The following is an 18807-nucleotide window of genomic DNA, read 5'->3' on the forward strand; positions in this document are numbered from 1 at the left end:
CCTCTGATGAAGCAGGGGGTCAGGTGGAGGGAGAGGAAGCTTCTGAATATTTCTAATCTTCAGCTGCTTAAAAAACTACAACGAACTTAGTGGTTTCAAGGACACATATTTATCTCATGGTGCAGTGGGTCTGAAGTGTGAGTGCAGCTTAGCAAGGTTCCCTGCTCAGGGTCACATCACGCTGCAATCACGGTACCAGCCAGGGTGGTGGTCTCAGCTGAGGCTCGGCTGGGGCAGGCTCTGCATCCACACTCACCAGGATGTTGGCAGTATTCGATTCCTTGCAGGCTGTTGGCCAGAGACTTCTTGTGCCTCAGTTTCCTCCTTGGCAAAGTGGGGTTGATTTTTCCTGGCCACAGGGCCCTCTCCCAGGGCCATCTCACACACAGCAGCACAACCAGTTATGATCTTATTCAGGGATGTCAAGGAAGCAGTGCCATTGCCTTGGTGGATGCTATTGGTGAGACGCAGGTCCCAGGTCCCAGCTCCCAGCTCCCAGCTCCCAGATCCGGCTTACACTCGGGGGAGATTAATCAAAGGTGTCAGTGCCAGGAGGTGGGGAACATGGGCCCCTACAGGGTCTGCCCACCACTCTCTGGATTGGCCCAAGACCACTTCTTCTTCACCCTTGAACACACAACAGACACAGGCACACACAGACTCAGCACAGGCTTGAATACCATTGGGATGAGGTAATGTCATGGGTTGAGGGGGCGTTCCCCACCCCTCACCTCCCACATGAGAGGCAGAGGCCAAGGTTTGGTTTCTGGCTGTGACCCTGGGCTGCTTTCCCACTGGGTCTCTGCTTCCTTATCTGTAGAGGGAGGACTTGGACTTGGCTGGGGTTCCTGGACAATTCTCAGCCAAAGAAACCCATCCCCTTCCCCAGGCTGCAGGAGCCGCATTTAGGGGTGTTCTCCCGCTCTGCACACACACCCTTGAGGGTCTACTCCATTCACCTTGCAAGGCAAGCTGTCCCCTACAGCCCCGGAAAGGGCGGCACTCTATCCCAGCAGACCCTAGGCCGTGGCTGCAGCAGTCGGACCGGCTCAAGCATCTGCCCCGGGGAAGCAGCCTAAAGCAAGAGAATCACCCACGTGGGAATCCGGACCCAGGTGTGGAGGACACTGGGCTGACAGTGTGCACAGGGCCATGCACCCACCAGCAAGGGACACAGCACTCGGTCCCAGAGGTGGCCTCTGTTGTGGCCCCAGCCTGCAGAATGATCTCAGGCAGCCACCCGGATGGAGGGTTTGGTGGAGCTCCTGGGCCACATACCTCAGAGAACACAGCAAAGAGTCAGCACCCAGTAAGGTGCAGAGAACTTTCCACCCCGATGCCCACACAGGGTTCCTGCCATCAACGGGGGTCAGGTGGACACAGGGCTTCTCTTGGGAAAAGAATTCCCCTCCAGAAGCTTCCTCTTCTCTTGCTTTGGCCTGGGCCCTGGCTCCCAGTTCCGTCCTATGTCCCCGCATCTCTGGCTGTTCTTCAGTGCCCTGGTTGCTTCCCCTTCACCCTCCTAAATGTTGGAGTTCCGAGAGGCTCTGAGCCCCTCTTGTTCTTATCCTCCTGGCTAGCTTCGTCTCCAGCAAGCCCTCACACGCACCTCGGTGCCAAGGCTTGCAAACCTCAGCCTGTCCTGGCCTCGCTCCCAAGCTATGGGACAGAGCATCTCCCCCGAGGCTCCCGAGCCTGTGGTGCCCTCTGCAGTCCCCGCACCCGTCCACACCTGCTCTCTCCTGCTCCCCCTCCAGCCTCTGAGCCTCTGAGGTTGGTGGGCATCTTGGTGGTGGCTGCTGGGAGGGTCTCAGGGCGGGGCAGGGGCTGCATCAGGGGTCTGCACTGCATGGAATGGACATGGCGTGGTGTAAGCCCCTCAGCCTGACATTCAGCGCCGTTTCCATGCTGCTCATGTCCCCACCTCCTCGGCTTTCCCCATGGCCCACCTGAGTCTCCTGCAGCTCCTGCAGGGCTGAGCAATGGCCCCCATTCACTAAGGCTGGGAATCCCCTCTGCCCGTGCCTGCTCCCTTCCCCGCCAGGTACCCGCGCCAGCTTTACTGCCTTCCCTCTTCCTCCCGGGCCTGCGCTGCTGCCCTCCTTCCCTGGAGCTGTGCCAGCTCCAGCTTTTCAGCCAGCAGCTCCTGCCCCGCCCCACTCATTGTGTCCAGACCTGGGCTCCATGCTGACCCCCAGCGTGGACGGAGCTCCTGCCATTCCTTGGGTGTGGACCTGCGCCGAGTCCGTAGTGTGCGCAGGTCCTGCCATCCCTTGGGTGTGGACCTGCGCCGAGTCCGTAGTGTGCGCAGGTCCTGCCATCCCTTGGGTGTGGACCTGCGCCGAGTCCGTAGTGTGCGCAGGTCCTGCCATCCCTTGGGTGTGGACCTGCGCCGAGTCCGTAGTGTGCGCAGGTCCTGCCATCCCTTGGGTGTGGACCTGCGCCGAGTCCGTAGTGTGCGCAGGTCCTGCCATCCCTTGGGTGTGGACCTGCGCCGAGTCCGTAGTGTGCGCAGGTCCTGCCATCCCTTGGGTGTGGACCTGCGCCGAGTCCGTAGTGTGCGCAGGTCCTGCCATCCCTTGGGTGTGGACCTGCGCCGAGTCCGTAGTGTGCGCAGGTCCTGCCATCCCTTGGGTGTGGACCTGCGCCGAGTCCGTAGTGTGCGCAGGTCCTGCCAATCCTTGGGTGTGGACCTGCGCCGAGTCCGTAGTGTGCGCAGGTCCTGCCATCCCTTGGGTGTGGACCTGCGCCGAGTCCGTAGTGTGCGCAGGTCCTGCCAATCCTTGGGTGTGGACCTGCGCCGAGTCCGTAGTGTGCGCAGGTCCTGCCAATCCTTGGGTGTGGACCTGCGCCGAGTCTGTAGTGTGCGCAGGTCCTGCCAATCCTTGGGTGTGGACCTGCGCCGAGTCCGTAGTGTGCGCAGGTCCTGCCATCCCTTGGGTGTGGACCTGCGCCGAGTCCGTAGTGTGCGCAGGTCCTGCCAATCCTTGGGTGTGGACCTGCGCCGAGTCCGTAGTGTGCGCAGGTCCTGCCATCCCTTGGGTGTGGACCTGCGCCGAGTCCGTAGTGTGCGCAGGTCCTGCCAATCCTTGGGTGTGGACCTGCGCCGAGTCCGTAGTGTGCGCAGGTCCTGCCATCCCTTGGGTGTGGACCTGCGCCGAGTCCGTAGTGTGCGCAGGTCCTGCCAATCCTTGGGTGTGGACCTGCGCCGAGTCCGTAGTGTGCGCAGGTCCTGCCATCCCTTGGGTGTGGACCTGCGCCGAGTCTGTAGTGTGTGCAGGTCCTGCCATCCCTTGGGTGTGGACCTGCGCCGAGTCTGTATCCACCTGCAATAGCTCATCTCTTCCACCCGGGAGGAAGTTCCCTTCATCCTGCCTGTGGGGAAGAGGGCACTGAGGCTTGGCAGAGCTCTTCCTGGGGTCTCAAGGGTCTGCTCCAAACCCTTGCTCTTGCCCCTGTCACAATCCAGGCACCCTGGCCACACCTGCAAACTGCACTCCATGGTGGCAGCCCTGCCCTGCCAGTGCCAGCCCCCTGTGCCTCACCACCCCAGTCCCTGAGCTCCCTGGGGCTGAATGCCACCTCTCTAGATTCTAAATAGGCCCCCGCAGGGTACCTGTTGCTATATCTACCGCTTCCCCCAGCCTCCTGGTCTGGGTCCTGCTGATTCTGGTCATTACTCACCTTCTGCTCTACCCACCCTCCCCTGAGTGCTGCCCCCAGCCGCAGAGGAATGCCCCCTCCATGTCCCACTCCCTCCACCAACAACAGCTGATCTGTCCTTTCTCCTGGCTGCGTGACCTCTCAGGAAGAGGCGGTGCTACACTGAGGGCCCTGGCAGCCTCTCTAGGTCCCTGTCCCCCACCTTTCAAAGGAGAGATAGGACAGAGGTGGCAGAAACTGTGGCTGGAGCAGGCTTCTGACTGGGTGCTGCTCCGGCTGTGACTCCTCACCCCTCAGAGCTGCATCTTCCATCTGCAAACAGGAGCCTGCAGCCCCTGAGGAGGTGGCATCTCTGCCTGTGGGAAGTCAGATGCACTGAGGCCAGATGCAGGGAGGGTGCTCCAGGCTCAAGGGCGCAGGAGGAGCCTCCTGCCCTGGGAGGCCAGCACTCAGCCCCAGCTCTGCCACCTTGACCTCCCAGCACCTCTGCAGCCTGGGCATCCTCGTCTGCAAGACGTGGTAGGGTGGATGGAGATCCCCAGGGTTCCTCCGTGGCCCTGGACAGGGAGCCGGTGTGGGGGGCACGAGTCACGCCCTGTGGGGGAAGGGGAGCAGCAAATGTGCCTGCCCTCCGCTGCACTAGCTGCACTGTTTCATGCCCATGCAACCCTAAGAGATGGGAGTCCTCACTGTCACCCTCTCATTCAGATGAGGAAGCAGAGACAGAGAGGCTGAGACACTTGCTCAAGGCCACTGATATGGTTGGGCTCTGTGTCCCCACCCAAATCTCATCTTGAATTGTAATCTGCAGGTGTTGAGGGAAGAACCTGGTGGGAGGTGATTGGATCACGGGGGCGGTTTCCCCCATGCTGTTCTGGTGATAGTGAGGGAGTTCTCATGAGGTTTGATGGTTTTGTAAGGGGCTCTTCCTCCTTCTTGCACTTCTGTCTCCTGCCACCATGTGAGATGTGCCTGCTTCCCCTTCCACCATGATTGTAAGTTTCCTGAGGCCTCCCCAACCATGTGGAACTGTGAGTCAAGTAAACGTCTTTGCTTTATAAATTATCCAGCCTTGGGTATTTCTTCACAGCAGTGTGAAAATGGACGAATACACACAGCAAATCACAGCACCATAGTTGGGGACGAGGGCTGTGTGGCCCTGAGTATGTGCTCCTGATGAGGACATGGGACACCAGCTAGAGAAGGGGCACTCCCTGCTCTCATGGGGACGTTCACAAGGAGACCTGGTGCTCAGTGCAATGTCTGGGGACCTCCTTGAGACCAGGGCACGTGGGTGTCACAAGCTGCTGAGGGGCTGTGCCCTGCTGACACTGCTGAGGGCGCTTGGAGTGCAGAAATATTTTCAACAGAAGTGGAGCAGAAGGGATTTCTCCTAAACCCTCTGTTACCCAGAAAACGGCATGGACTGGAATTCCGCATTTCTTTAACAGTCTGTTTAGCCAGATCCTGACTCCACCAAAAACAAAGAAGCCCTCAGCCGCCTGCTGGGGTGGGAGGTAGTGACTGTCCTTCCAGCCCGGGCACCACTCCACACTCAGTGCTGATTTGGCCTCACTTAACCTTTGGTGCTGGGCTCTGCCGCATTCCAGGGTCCCTGTGTGACCTGGGCAGCCCCTTCCCCCCTCAGCCTGGGGTCCTCTAGGGCTGGGAGGTGATGGCTCTGCCCCAGGGGGAGCGGGCCAAGTGCTACGTGTGCACTTCCTCTGTGGAATTCTCACCTCCTGGGCCAGCCCCTGGGCGGAAGGAGGCTGCTGGCCCCACGTGGCCTGCCCTGTTGGAGGCTCCGCCAGAGCCCACGTCTGCAGTGCTTGGAGCCATTTCTTGGCACAAATATAAAAACAACTCCAGCTCTCCCGTGCTCCAAGTGAGAAATGCTGCCTGGTGAGCTGGGCTGGCTGCCTGGTGAGCTGGGCTGGCTGGGCTGCTGGCCCTCGGTCAGCCGCCTGCAACAGGCAGGGCCACGGGAACCTCATCAGCAGAGCTTCCTGGAGGCAGCGTGGGTGGAATTGTGGAATTGTCATCAGACAGGCCTGGGATGGAGCTTCCCCACTGGAACGCAGCTGGCTGTGGACAGGGAGTCAGCTGCTGCCTGAAGGGTCAAGGAGGCCTGCGACCACAGCAGGTTCCCACCTGGCCTGGGCCTGGAGGCCAGCAGGCACCTTTCAGGGCTTCCCAGCTCAGCCCCCACAGCTGGATGGAGCTGTGTTCCCTGCAGAAGTGTGGCCGGCTCCAAGCAGGCACTGGGGGCTCTTTCCCTCCACCTCAGCCCTGGCCTATGTGGGCAGAGAACGTGCTCACACCATGGGGGCCCCCGACCAGGCGAGGCCAGGGCGTGTCCACATTGGGGAAGTGAACGAAGAAGGACAAGTCTATTTGAGGGGCTGGCTGATAGTTTAGAAGCCCAGAATCGCCTGGCAGTGAATTATTCTGCTGAGTAACACTGTACCCAGAGGGACGTGGCTGAAAACCCCGGGAGGGGAGGCTGCGTGCCGGAAGCACTCCCATCCTCCCCCAGCGCCTGCTCTGGGCGTTCTGGAGCTCAGCGTGCATCCTTGCCTGTGGGTTCTGGGACCATCCTGCCATCTCCCTCCCCTTTCTTTCCCCTTTCCCCTCCTTTCCTTTCTCCTCTTTCTCCTTCTTTCTGTTTTCTTCTTTCCTGGCTGAAGCCAGAATTCATTTCTGTTACTTGCATCCAAAAAGCGTTCAAACAAGCAAGCTTGCTGGGATCCTGGGTCCTGCCCCTGGTCACCTGGAGGCAGGGCTGTCGCTCCATGTACAGACAGGAGTCCAGGAAAAACTTGAGGAGACACAGCGTGTTCCGGCCCCCGCTCCTTCACCCCTGCCCTGTCCCCCAGTGACGGATCTGGCAGCAGGCAGAGCCTTGAGCCCAGAAAGCCCAGGCCCCCTGGGAAGCTTAGGTGTGGCCTCACATCTGGCAGTTTTTGCTTTGATTTGTTTTGTTTTGTTTTGTTTTGAAATGGAGTTTCGCTTTTGTCGCCCAGGCTGGAGCGTGACGGTGCAATCTTGGCTCACTGCAACCTCCAGTTCCCAGGTTCAAGTGATTCTCCTGCCTCAGCCTCCCGAGTAGCTGAGATTACAGGTGCCCACCACCATGCCCAGCTAATTTTTGTATTTGTAGTAGAGATGGGGTTTCACCATGTTGGCCAGACTGGTCTCGAACTCCTGACCTCAGGTGATCTGCCTGCCTCGGCCTCCCAGAGTGCTGGGATTACAGGCATGAGACACTACACCCAGCCTCACATCTGGCAAGTTTTACAGCTCAGGTTTCTGTGTGGGGTCCCGAGGCAGCCCCTGGGCAATTTCGTATAGCTGTGGGAGGGTGAGGAGGGACTTTCAGGACGTGACCTTGTTATTAGCAAGGGCTGTGGCTGGAGCTTGGCCTGCCGGGGCCCTGCGGGTGGGTCTGGGTGCCATGGGTTGTGTCTGTTGTGTGGGTTATTGGTTGGGCCTGGGGAGCCCACGGGAGTCTCCAAGCCCCCTCCCCAAGTGACCCCCAGCCAGGCCTGGCCACCTCGCCCCCTCTGCTGGGCTGCGGAGTTGAACCTGATGTCTGCTCAGAGTCACCTCTGAGTGGTGCAGACATTCAGAAGTGTCCGTGGGACTGGATGGAAGGGACCCCATCCTCAGCCTTCATGGCCAGGGTCTGGCTGACTGACTGTGGCCATGGGGTTGCGGTGCCTTGGGCTGCAGATCCCCCATGAGTGTGAGGTGCTGGCATCTGCACCTCCCATGAGCCCACAGACACAGAAACACAACCCCGTGTTTGCTGATACATCCCAAGGCTTTGGTCTGTTGCGTTTGGGGTGAGACCCTTCCCTTCCTTTACAGATGCTCACCTGTGAAGAGGGAGAATGTCGCTGTCCGAGCAAGTGTCTCTTCTGTGTCCTTGGCTGCCTTCCTCCTCCTCCTCCTCCCGCCGCCTACTTTGGGGCCCCTTCCTCTTCTCAGCAGTGCCACTGACCAGCCCAGCCTCATGCACCATCCCGGCCGTTGCCCTGGAGGGCTGGCAGCTGGCAGGACCCAGAGAGGGCCCAGCCATCACCCCTCCCTTGAGCAGATGACAGAGTAACACTGGGAGTTACTATGGACACTGGAAAAGAGAACACAGATGCATCTGAGATTTTGTAGTTGCAACTCTTCTCTGGTAACCAAAAAACATCAGGACATTCATTGCAAATGCAACGCTGAGGCTTTGAAGGAACCAAAGAGTTCCTTTGCAGCCCTGAGGACGGAGGGAGGGAGGGAAAAGGGAGTGGGGAGGGAGGGAGGGAGGGAGTCCACTGCAGAAAGTGGCACTGATCCCTCTGAGCCTCTCCGGCCTCATGTGTAAGATGCCAGCTGCCCCGGAGTGGCAGTGGCGAGTGAGTGGCTGTGTAAGGTGCCCAGGCAGGAGCATGTGGGCAGCCCTGTGTGAAGCGGGCAGCCTTGGGCCAGGTTCCCTAGAAGCAGAGCTGAGATGGGGATTCTTGTTCATGCGATTGGAGGTGCTTCCTAAGAAGTTGCTCCCTGCCCCAACTCCGAGCCAGGGCGGCACTGACCATGGGCAACTTTCCCTTGCAGGGGGCACTCCCAGCTGCCGGGGAGGGGCAGTGGCCCTGAAGGGGCCTGGTCAGGACCAACAGTTTTCTTGGCAGTGGTGTGTTTGTCCCCATTTCACAGATGAGGAAACTGAGGCTTGGAGAGACCCAGGTCCTTGCCCAGGCCCCCACACCACACCCAGGAGGGGCGGCGCTGGAGTCCTGCACCACGTCGCTGTTCTCACCAGGAGAAGGCCCTCGTTTGCTGCATCCAGCTACCCCATCTCCATGCTGCAGGCAGGAGGACACAGCCGGGGGTGAGCTATGAGCAAGGCCTCACAGGGAAGCGAGAGCAGCGGTGTTGCCATCTGGATGTCAGACGTGCTCACTTGCTTCTGCCGCACTCGGGACTCTGAGCCAGGCCTTAAGGTTTTGGCTCCCTGGGTGTGGCACCCAAGGGGGTGGCCAGGTGGGGTGGAGTGTGAGTTTGAGTGATTTGGCATCCCCGTGGAGATGATAGGGAGAATGAGTACCTGTGTCTGCAGCTGCAGAGCGAGATCCGGGCTGGACATAGACATGGGGAGCCACACAGTGGAGGTGGCCTGCTTCTGTTTGCAGCTACAACAAATCACCAGGACCTCAGCAGTGGGAATGTCCAGACACGTGATCGGTTCTCACTGGACTTGGTTATCCAGGTCCTGTGGGCTGAAGTCTAGGCATCGGTAGGGCTGGGTCCTCCTGGAGGCTCCAGGGGAGAATCCGTTCCCTGCCTTTTCCAGCTCCTGGAAGCCTCTCGCGTTCCTGGGCTAGGGAACCTTCCTCCATCTCAGAGCCGGCCATGGGGTGTCCCCTGACCTTCTGCAGCCATGTCCCCCTTCGATGGAGCTCTGCTTCTGGCCCTTGCTCCGCACTGAAGGCCCCTGTGATCACATGGCCCACCCGCCAATCCAGGTGGCCTCCCTCCAAGGTCAGCCGGTGAGCTGCCTTCATGCCTGCATGGTGTCTCTGACCCTTGGCCACGCAACCTAACGTAGTCACAGGTCCTGGAGATTTGCACTGGGATATCTTGGGTGAGGGGAATTATTCTGCTGACCCCCGATGGCAACTGGAGTGGTGGGAGGGGAAGAGAACACCAGGATGTGTTCAGAGAGAGAGGCGTGGACCTCAGGGGGTGTCAGGGGAAGAGGGCCCGGGAGGGAGAAAGCATTTGGTTTAGACGTGTTGGGTGTGAGGTGCCCATGGAATAGCAGGGTGGAGCTGGTGGGGGAAGCTGGGGGGCTGCCCTGGGGCTCTAGCACATGGAGGCCAAGGAGGGAGTCGTGGGGTGGAGGGGGCACAGGGCTCCCCAAGGTCCTGGGTCTGCCTCAGGGCCGCTGCTACTCCGCACCCCTCCTCCCATGCCTGAGCACCCACGGCAGTGACCAGCAGTGACCATCATCACCCAATGAGGATGGAGAGAAACTGAGGCTGGCCTGAGATGTCCTGGGGAATGAGCTGGCACCGGAGTCCCACAGGTGAAGGGTGAGCATGGATGGGCTGGGAGCATGCTGCCTGTAATTGTGCATGGCGCAGAAGGTCAGGAACGGCCTGGTGGCCCCGCGGGAGACTGGTTACTCCAATCTGGTCCAGCAGAACCCCAGGCAGCCTCGTGGCAGCGTGGGGGAAGTGTCTATGCTTAGCGATGTGGCAGATGCCCGGAGTGCCGTGAGCTTTAATAACAGCGAGTTACAGAAGTGTGTGGGCCCGTTCCTGAAAACACACACAGTCTGAAAAATGTCCAGAGGGACAGGCCTGAAAATGTTAAGAGCACTGCGATCCTGGGGGTTGGTTGTGGAGGTGCTTCCCTTCTCCGTGGTGGTCTGCACTTGCAGTTTCACTGACTGGGAGTCAGAATAATGTCCCCCCTCCCCCACAAAATGCCCACCTCTTAATCTCTAAAACCTGTACTTAGGACCTTACATGGAACGGAGACTTTGCAGAAATGATTTTGGATCTGAGATGGGGAGGTTATCCTGGCTTGGTGCTGGTCATTACCCCAAAAGACACAATCCCAAAAGCCACGATCCGGAATGTCAAAATCCTGAAAGATCAACATCCCTAAAGTCTAAAATCCCTAACATCTAATTGAATCCCTAAACCATAATGACAGATTTGGAATTCGGTTCAATCGAGGCTTCTAAAAGCACATTTCAAGTGTTAGCAATAAAGTTTGTTTTTTTCCATTCAGCCCAATGCATTTGGCAAAAAAAAAAAAAAAAAACATCCAGATAAGTGGATTGGCCAGGCAGTATGGTAGTGACAAAAACTTCAGTTTAAAACTGCATTATTTGCCTGCACTGGCATTTCTTCCAGCTGATGAAATTCTAGGAGAGTCATGTCCTAAAGGATAAGAAGCAACTATTCGTTGAGATGAGAGACTTCAAAGATAGTCAATGGTTGTGAAAGTCGGCCAGCCTTTCTGGACCATCTCGTGCAATTGCTCTAATCTATCCCTGTAATAGATCCCTTTAATACACTTTGTCATATGAATTTTCTTTTTAGTTTTTAGTTTTCTTTTGTTGTTGTTGTTGTTGTTGTTTTCCCATTTTTAAAAATTATTATTATTGTGGAGACAGAGTCTCACTCTGTCACCCAGGCTGGAGTGCAGTGGTGTGATCTCGGTTCACTGCACCCTCTGCCTCCCAGGTTCAAGCAATTCTCCTGCCTCAGCCTCCTGTTTTTGTATTTTTAGTAGAGACAGGGTTTCACCATGTTGGCCAGGCTGGTCTCAAACTCCTGACCTCAAGTGATCCGCCCACCTCGGCCTCCCAAAGTGTTGGGATTACAGGCGTGAGCCACCACACCCAGGCCCATTGTTTTTAATTATCAACGTAATTTTTTACAATTTGTTATTCTATGTATTTCATCTTTGCATAATTTCCAGTATGGGAGGTATAAATTGTGTAAAGACTTTGAGAGTTCTAATTTGTTGTATGCATTTTTTACAAATGTGACTCCATGAAAATGATTATCACAACATTGACTTTATGTGTAAGCATTGTGTGTGTGTGTACATAAAATCGTCAAAACTTCCTCAATAAATGAAGAGATGTCCTTTTTGTATGCCTGAATTTATGAAAGGTAAATTTCTCGAGATCTTGTTTCTTTGGGCAGCTGCATGTGCAGTGCTGACCCATCAGTGTCTGATTGATCACGTCACCAGACGTAGGGTGTCCTTCATGGGTTTTCAAATGACAGCTGTTATCTCAGGAATTTCTTTATGAATACGGTTTGTCTGCTCATCACCGAGTGTCTATGCTTGCAAAAATATGTCTGTTATTACTGCCTATTTTATTGTGTAAAGTAGCCTGTGAGGTGTTCCATTGTGTTTTTGTTTCTTAAATAAATCTCCTTTAAAAATGTAAATAAACCTATTTTATTTGAGACAGAATGTCACTCTCTCGCCTGGGCTGGAGTGCAGTGCCACAATCTCAGCTCACTGCAACCTCCGCCTCCTGGGTTCAACCAATTCTTCTGTCTCAGACTGTAATCTCAGTAGCTGGGATTACAGTTGCCCGCCACCACACCCAGATAATTTTTGCATTTTAGAGATGGGGTTTTACCATGTTGGTCAGGCTGGTCTCAAACTCCTGACTTCAGGATAAAGAAATACCTGAGACTGGGCAATTTACAAAACAAAGAGGTTTATTGGACTTACAGTTCCACATGGCTATGGAGACCTCACAATCATGGCAGAAGGCAAGGAAGAGCAAGTCACATCTTACATGGCTGGCAGCAGGCAAAAAGAGAGCTTGTGTGGAGAAACTCCCATTTTTTAGAACCATCAGATCTCATGAACTCATTCACTATCACGAGAACAGCGCAGGAAAGACTGGCCCCCATAATTCAATCACCTCCCACTGGGATCCTCCCACGACACATGGGAAATGTGGGAGTTACAAATCAAGGTGAGATTTGGATGAGGACACAGCCAAACCGTATCAACCAGGAAACATAAAGTCTAATCATAAAGGTGAAAATGGATGTCAGACCCTAATAGAATGAAAAATGTCAGCTCATCAAAAGCCACCACGGAGAATGAACAGATGTCAAAGAGCAGGAGAAGATCTTAATAGTACATAGACCTGACAAAGAATTGGAACCTAGAATATATCAAGAATCACTACAATTCAATAAGAAAACAGTAGATCAAACATAAAAATGGATAAAGGTTTTTAAAAAGACACATCACAAAAGAGCATATTCAGATCATCAATAAACATGGAAAAGTGTCTCATCGTGATCAGCCATCAGGGAAATGAGGATTGAGACCACAATGCCAGATCACTACACACCCACCAGGGTGCCCAAAACCCTCCCGGCAGATACCTGCAAGTGCTGTGTGGAGGAGCCAGAACTCTTGGGTGGGGCTGGTGGGAAAGGATTGGTTCAATGCTTTGAACCACTTGGTTTGAACCCAAACCATCTAGCAGCATCAGCCACGCTGTGCCTGGGCATTCCCACTCCTGGCGAAACCCCCAACTGAAACATACACATATGTGCACGAAAGCACAAGTCCAGCCCACTGGAAGCCACCATGCACCCGTCCACAGGGAGTGGAGGCACTACATGTGGTCCACACGTGCAACAGAAGCTTAGGTGAGCAGGGACGAGCCACCTCTGCACAGGGCACCTGGCACATATCACTGCCAACAAGCCAAGCAGACTATGCACCCACAGGACGAGGCCTGGGCTCTGATCTTTTTTTTTTTTTTTTTTTTTTTGAGACAAAGTCTCGTTCTTTTGCTCAGGCTGGAGTGCAGTGGTGTGATCTCGGCTCACTGCACCCTCTGCCTCCCAGATTCGAGCCCAGTGGTGCGATCTTGGCTCACTGCAACCTCAGCCTCCTGAGTAGCTGGGATCACAGGTGCCCGCCACCATGCCCAGCTCATTTTTGTATTTTTTTAGTAGAGATGGGGTTTCACCATGTTGGCCAGGCTGGTCTCACACTCCTAACCTCAAGTGATCCGCCCGCCTCAGCCTCCCAATGTGCTGGGATGACAGATGTGAGCCACTGCGTGCACTACCTTTTACTCAACCCTCCAGCCAGGCGAAAGCATTTGTGGGGATGGAGGGTGAAACGGTGGCTGCCCTCATCCTTTGAGGCAGTAGCAGGGGACCTCAGAGTGAGGTCATGTTCTACAGTTTCTGATCTGGGACCCAGTTGGGGGGCAGCGCTACATGGATGTGTCCACTTGATAAGAATTCACTGAGTTGAACGGTTTTGATACTTTCTCTAAAAATGTTGTACTTAACACAGTTACCTGCAAAGGCCCCCAGGCTCAGGCCCACATAGTAAGAGCAGCAGCAGTGTGGAGCACACAGGCGTGTTGGGAGGAGACAGGGTGTGGAGCCGCAGAGTGATGCCTGCTCCACGTGCACTGGGCACTTGGCGGGGCACCATTCAATTTATTTATTTATTATTATTATCTTGAGACAGAGTCTCACTCTGTCACCCAGACCGGTGTGCAGTGGCATGATCTCAGCTCACTGTAACCTCCACCTCCTGGGCTCAAGTGATCATCCTAACTCAGCCTCCCGAGGAGCTGGGAGTACAGGCGTGTGCCACCACATCCAGCTAATTTTTGTATTTTTTTGTAGAGACAGGATTTCACCATGCTGCCCAGGCTGGTCTCGAAATCCTGAGCTCAAGCAATCCTCCCGCCTTGGCCTCCCGAAGTGCTGGGATTACAGGTGTGAGCCAATGCACCTGGCTTCACTTATTTATTTACCACCCAATTTGTTCTGGGTCCTGTTCTAGGCTCAGAGGAAATGGTCTTGGAGGATTCGGGCTGACCACTGGGAACTCACGGTCCACCGAAGGGCAGCGGTGAAGGGCTGTCCTGGCTTTGCCCCTGCGGCAGGCCCATAGAATGACGAGAGCAGTTGGCATCCACAGCATTTCCTGAGCAGATGCTGCCCTTGCTCCCAAGCTGCTCCCAGCCTGACAGAGACAGAGGAACAGCAAGTGTCACCAGGGGCAGGGCCGGGGCTGTGGGAGCCCAGAGGAGTGCCTTACCCAACCCGAGTCGGGTGAGTCAGGAAAGGCTTTCAGGGGGATATGACCCCTGGGATGGCCTGAGGGCCATGCAGGAAGCGGGGCAGGGAGCGGAGGCTGGGCTAGGGGTTGGGGTGCTCCTGGCCAAGGAGCAGGCTGGTCCCTCTGCCCAAATATTGTTCCCCAGGCACTGACACAGCTCATTCCCAGTGCCTTACCCAACCCGAGTCGGGTGAGTCAGGAAAGGCTTTCAGGGGGATATGACCCCTGGGATGGCCTGAGGGCCATGCAGGAAGCGGGGCAGGGAGCAGAGGCTGGGCTAGGGGTTGGGGTGCTCCTGGCCAAGGAGCAGGCTGGTCCCTCTGCCCAAATATTGTTCCCCAGGCACTGACACAGCTCACTCCCAGTGCCTTCAGCCTCCGCTCAAACGTTCCCTCCCCAGGGCGGGGTGACATGGGGCTGGTTCAGGGCTGTGCCCACTTGGTGAAAGTCCATCAAGCTGTCCTCTGATGACATCTGTACTTCTTCATGTCTGTTATAGTCCAATAAGAAGTGGGAAGTGCCTGAAAATATTGGAAGAGCTCGCCAGGCTTTCCACGCCTCTGTGTGACACCCTCCTTTGAGCGCCTGCATTCCTGGGAGTGAGATGGTTGTCCGTGGTCTCTCCCCCACGACAAGATGGAAGTTCTGCCCAGCTGTACGCTGGGGGTCTGAAACCGTCCCTGTAAACTTCATAAAATTAACCAGGGAAGAATAGAGGGGGGAAAACAAAAATGAACTCAGCGCGGCGCCCTCTGTGCTCGTCCCTGGGTGGCCACGCTCCAACCCACCACCTCGTGCCCATCTGCTGCTATGGCCCCAGAGTCACGCAGGCCCGGCCACAAGACCATCACCCCCTCGAGTGCTCTGCAGACGACAGCCTGAGCACTGGGAACGTGTTTTCCCCTGAGATACCCCTCCAGGCTCTGCGTGCCAAGGACACTTCTGACGCCAGCTGTCCTGAGGACCCCGGAGGAGCTGACTCGCCCAAGAACATGGTCCCAGATACTGATGACTCATCTCCCTTCCCTGACCTGACCAATCAACAAGCCTAATTCTCTAGCCCCTCACCCTTCACCATTCCCTGAAAAACCTCACCCCAGCCCAGGCCAGGTGCAGCGGCTCATGCCTGTCATCTCAGCACTTTCGGAGGTCAAGGTGGGAGGATGGCTTGAGGCCAGGAGTTCAAGACCAGCCTGGGCAACATAGTGAGACTCCATTTCTACCAAGAATAAAAAAAATTATCTAGGCTTGGTGGTGTGTGCCTGTGGACCCAGCTACTCAGGAGGCTGAGGCAGAAGAGTCTGAGTCCAAGAGATTGAAGCTGCAGTCAGCCAAGATCGCACCATTGCACTCCAGCCTGGGCAACAGAGCAAGACCCTGTCTCAAAAAACAAAAAACAAAACAACAAAAACAACAACACCACCAGCCCAGAACTCATCAGAGAGAGTTGTTAGAGTTTCACCCATCTTCTCATGAGCAATGTGGCCTTGGCAATGATGTACGGTTGTAACAATGTAACCTTGTAACAGTGTAACCTGAACAAGCTTCTTGCAGATATCTCTTCTGGCTGATTTGAAACCCCAGTGAAGGATTGGTGTGCAGATGGAGCCTCATGAGGGCCATGCTCTATTGCCCAGTTCATGAGTGTCTGGGGAGAGAATGGACTTGAAAGAGGAGCTAAGGACTCAGTGCTGATTTTAACAGCCAGGGGACTTCGCTGGACTTGGGGTTCCAGCTGCTGGGGCTGCAGCAGACACTGGCATAGTTGTCAACAGCCCCGTCAGCCAAATGAATTATTTACAAGTTTTCAAGAAAGGAGACTGCAGGCAGCTGTTGGACCAGACAGAGGATAGAAGCCTCCAGGAGAAATAGGCAGTTTTCAAGGTTTCCTGGTATAATGATTCATCCAGAAATTTATTTGAAAAGTTCATTTGTATCTAGTGGTGATCATGGCATGTCAAGACAGGGCCCTCCTGAGTTTCCTGCCACTCCTTCAGTGCCAGGGAGCAGAAGAGGGAGGGGGGCAGAGGAAGCAACAGCCATCTGGTAGGGAGCTTGATGTCTCCAGGGTTCAGGAGGGGGCAGCAGGTGTGTCCCGACTCTGTTCCTCAACCTGCCGTGTGAGGCTGGAGGAGTCGTGTCCTCTCTGGGCCCCTGAATCCTCATCTGAGACCTGCACACAGGCCACGTGGCTCTAGGGTCCTTCCAGCTTAGTTGTCCTGAGTCCTCTGACCTTGATGACTGGCTGGATGTTATGCCCTTTCAAGAAGTCTGCCTTTGGCCCCATGAGGCTGTGGCTCAGGGCAGGGTAGGGCATGCAGGAGAGAAGGCACCAGCTCTGGGGTCAGACACACCTGGCTTGGTACCCGGCCTTGCCCATGCACCTGAGTAACCTGTGCTAGGCTCTTCCTGTCCTTGCCTACACAGGGTGGGCGCTTGGATGGCACTTCCTGGCTTTCAGGGAGGGAGGGTGGAGTGGGGCCAGTGGGGTAGCTTTGGGTGGGGCCCTGTGGGGTCTGCGTACCCCTGGAGCTGAGTGACAGCATGAGAGGGTCACCAGCACAGCCGAGGGCCTCTCCTGCTCCACCTCCAGCCCCTCACTCAGAGAGTCCCCAAAGGCACGACTGCCGGAGCCCAGTCCCTCTGGCCAGGGCAGGGCCTGACACTTTGGCATGACCAGCTTCTTCCTGCACAAGCTCTGGAAGGTCCCATTTCTCCCTGTGGTGGCCCGGACTTGAGGCCACGTCAGCAGTAGGCCATGGCTGGGAGGCGCCCATTTCTCTCGAGTTTGCACGAGGCACAAACTTCTGGCGTGGACAAGAGAGGGCGGGGGCCTGGGCAACTGCTTTCGCTCTTTTGGCTGAGAAGGAAAAAGTGACTTCCAAGAACTGAGGCGCATTCTAGAATCTCTCTATTTTGAAAGTGACCTTTCTCTGAGCCGGCACTCCTAGAAGGAACTGATTCTGTCCATGCAGGCTGCAGCTGGGCATTAGGGCAGAAGGGAGGGCGGGAAGCTGCTGGGCTTCTCTTTGCCCCAGAGAGAAGCAGCAGTGAAGATGCTGAGATTTGGGGAGTGTGGGCTCTGGCCTGGACAATTGGGTACCAGGTCTCACATGCCCCCAGCTAATTTCAGGCAATTTACCTTAGCCATCCTCTGCAAAATGAGAAAGGAGCCCTCACCATACGGGGTGGCTGGGAAATGTCAGAGGGTGTCCCCACATCCTGGGTCAAGAATAGCCTTCAGGCCGGGCGCGGTGGCTCACGCCTGTAATCCCAGCACTTTGGGAGGCCGAGGTGGGTGGATCACGAGGTCAGGAAATCAAGACCATCCTGGCTAACACGGTGAAACCCCATCTCTACTAGAAATACAAAAAATTAGCCAGGTGTGGTGGCAGGTGCCTGTAGTCCCAGCTACTCAGGAGGCTGAGGCAGGAGAATGGCGTGAACCCGGGAGGCAGAGCTTGCAGTGTGTTGAGATCGCACCACTGCACTCCAGCCTGGGTGACAGAGTGAGACTCCGTCTCAAAAAAAAAAAAAAAAAAAAAGAATGGCCTTCGATACAGGCCCTTCTCTGCTCACAGCCCCTCTGGGAGCTGCCTCTCCTCTTCTAGCTGCACCAGCCCAGCAGAGATGTAACAGGGACTCCTGGGCTGCCCCTGTCAAATGGGCAGGGGTGCGGGGAGACACGGAGGCAGCTGCAGCTTCATCTAATATTTTCTACCATTCTCTCCAACTCTGATCATCTGAAGGTGGGGTGGGATGTGCCATGCATGGGGTGTCATTTGCCTCGAAATCTTTTCTGTCCCAGTATTATCTCAGTTGAGGAGAAGGGCAAATTGGCTGCCATCCCAGGGGCTGTCAACTCCCTCCTATTCAGTGGTGCCGTTGGGGCAGCCCTGTGGCCAACACTCATGCTTCCAAGGGCCCAGAGGTTAAGCCCAGGAGGCACTCAGTGAGTGCCTGTGGAATTAGAATCGTTCATTCCCAGGTGTCAGATGCCTCTATGCAAAATCGCACAGCCCTGCTTCTTCCAGAGTGTGCACGTGTGTCTGTGTTTGTGCATGCACTTGCGTGTGTGTGTGAGATCCCTCACTCTGGGAGATGGGAACATGAGTCAGCAGTGTCAGGTACTGAAGCCCTGCTCTAGGAAGACAAAAGGAACCTTCTTGGGGTGCCCCATCTGCAGCTCTGCTCTGGTCTGGGTCAGGGTGGAGCAAACCTGTGGGGTGAATGAGAGATCACTTGTGATAAGTAAGACCACACCCAGCCATGTTCTGGGGGGCTCAGTGGCACCTGGCACACTTACCCTAAGATGACTCATTCAGCTGCTTACTGGGTGGTCTTGGGTCCACCTGGTCAATCTCCCTGAATGTCATCTTCAAAGAACCAGAAGGAATGCAATGGAAGGAGCTCTGGCTAGGAAGAGTGGCTGCTGTGGTTGCCCTGCTTGGCCACTAAATTTGTGAGTGACCTTGGGCCAAACACCTTTTCTCTGGGCCTCAGTTT

The 18807-nt window shown here is 55.7% G+C and overlaps 1 protein-coding gene across 3 annotated transcripts in view; it reads left to right on the forward strand.

Annotated features, from left to right (window-relative positions):
- Positions 1-17294, forward strand: part of TRMT44 (tRNA methyltransferase 44 homolog) — a 78928-nt gene extending 61634 nt beyond the window's left edge. Inside the window, exons 11-15 of one of the 3 annotated variants that reach the window (XR_010156453.1) lie at positions 7534-7849; positions 8365-8539; positions 9002-9743; positions 14023-14294; positions 14801-17294. Coding sequence is in view for 1 of the 3 variants with exons in the window: in XM_063809379.1 (XP_063665449.1) it covers positions 7534-7547 (14 nt within the window). In the remaining 2 variants the exon portion in view is untranslated. Of the gene's footprint in view, positions 1-7533; positions 7908-8364; positions 8540-9001; positions 9744-10574; positions 11560-14022; positions 14295-14800 lie in introns of those variants that run through there. The other 2 variants (XR_010156454.1, XM_063809379.1) reach the window with 2 other exon arrangements.
- Positions 17295-18807: the final 1513 nt, after the last annotated feature.

Source organism: Pan troglodytes, chromosome 3, assembly GCF_028858775.2.
Source record: "Pan troglodytes isolate AG18354 chromosome 3, NHGRI_mPanTro3-v2.0_pri, whole genome shotgun sequence".
Taxonomy (NCBI): Eukaryota; Metazoa; Chordata; class Mammalia; order Primates; family Hominidae; genus Pan; species Pan troglodytes.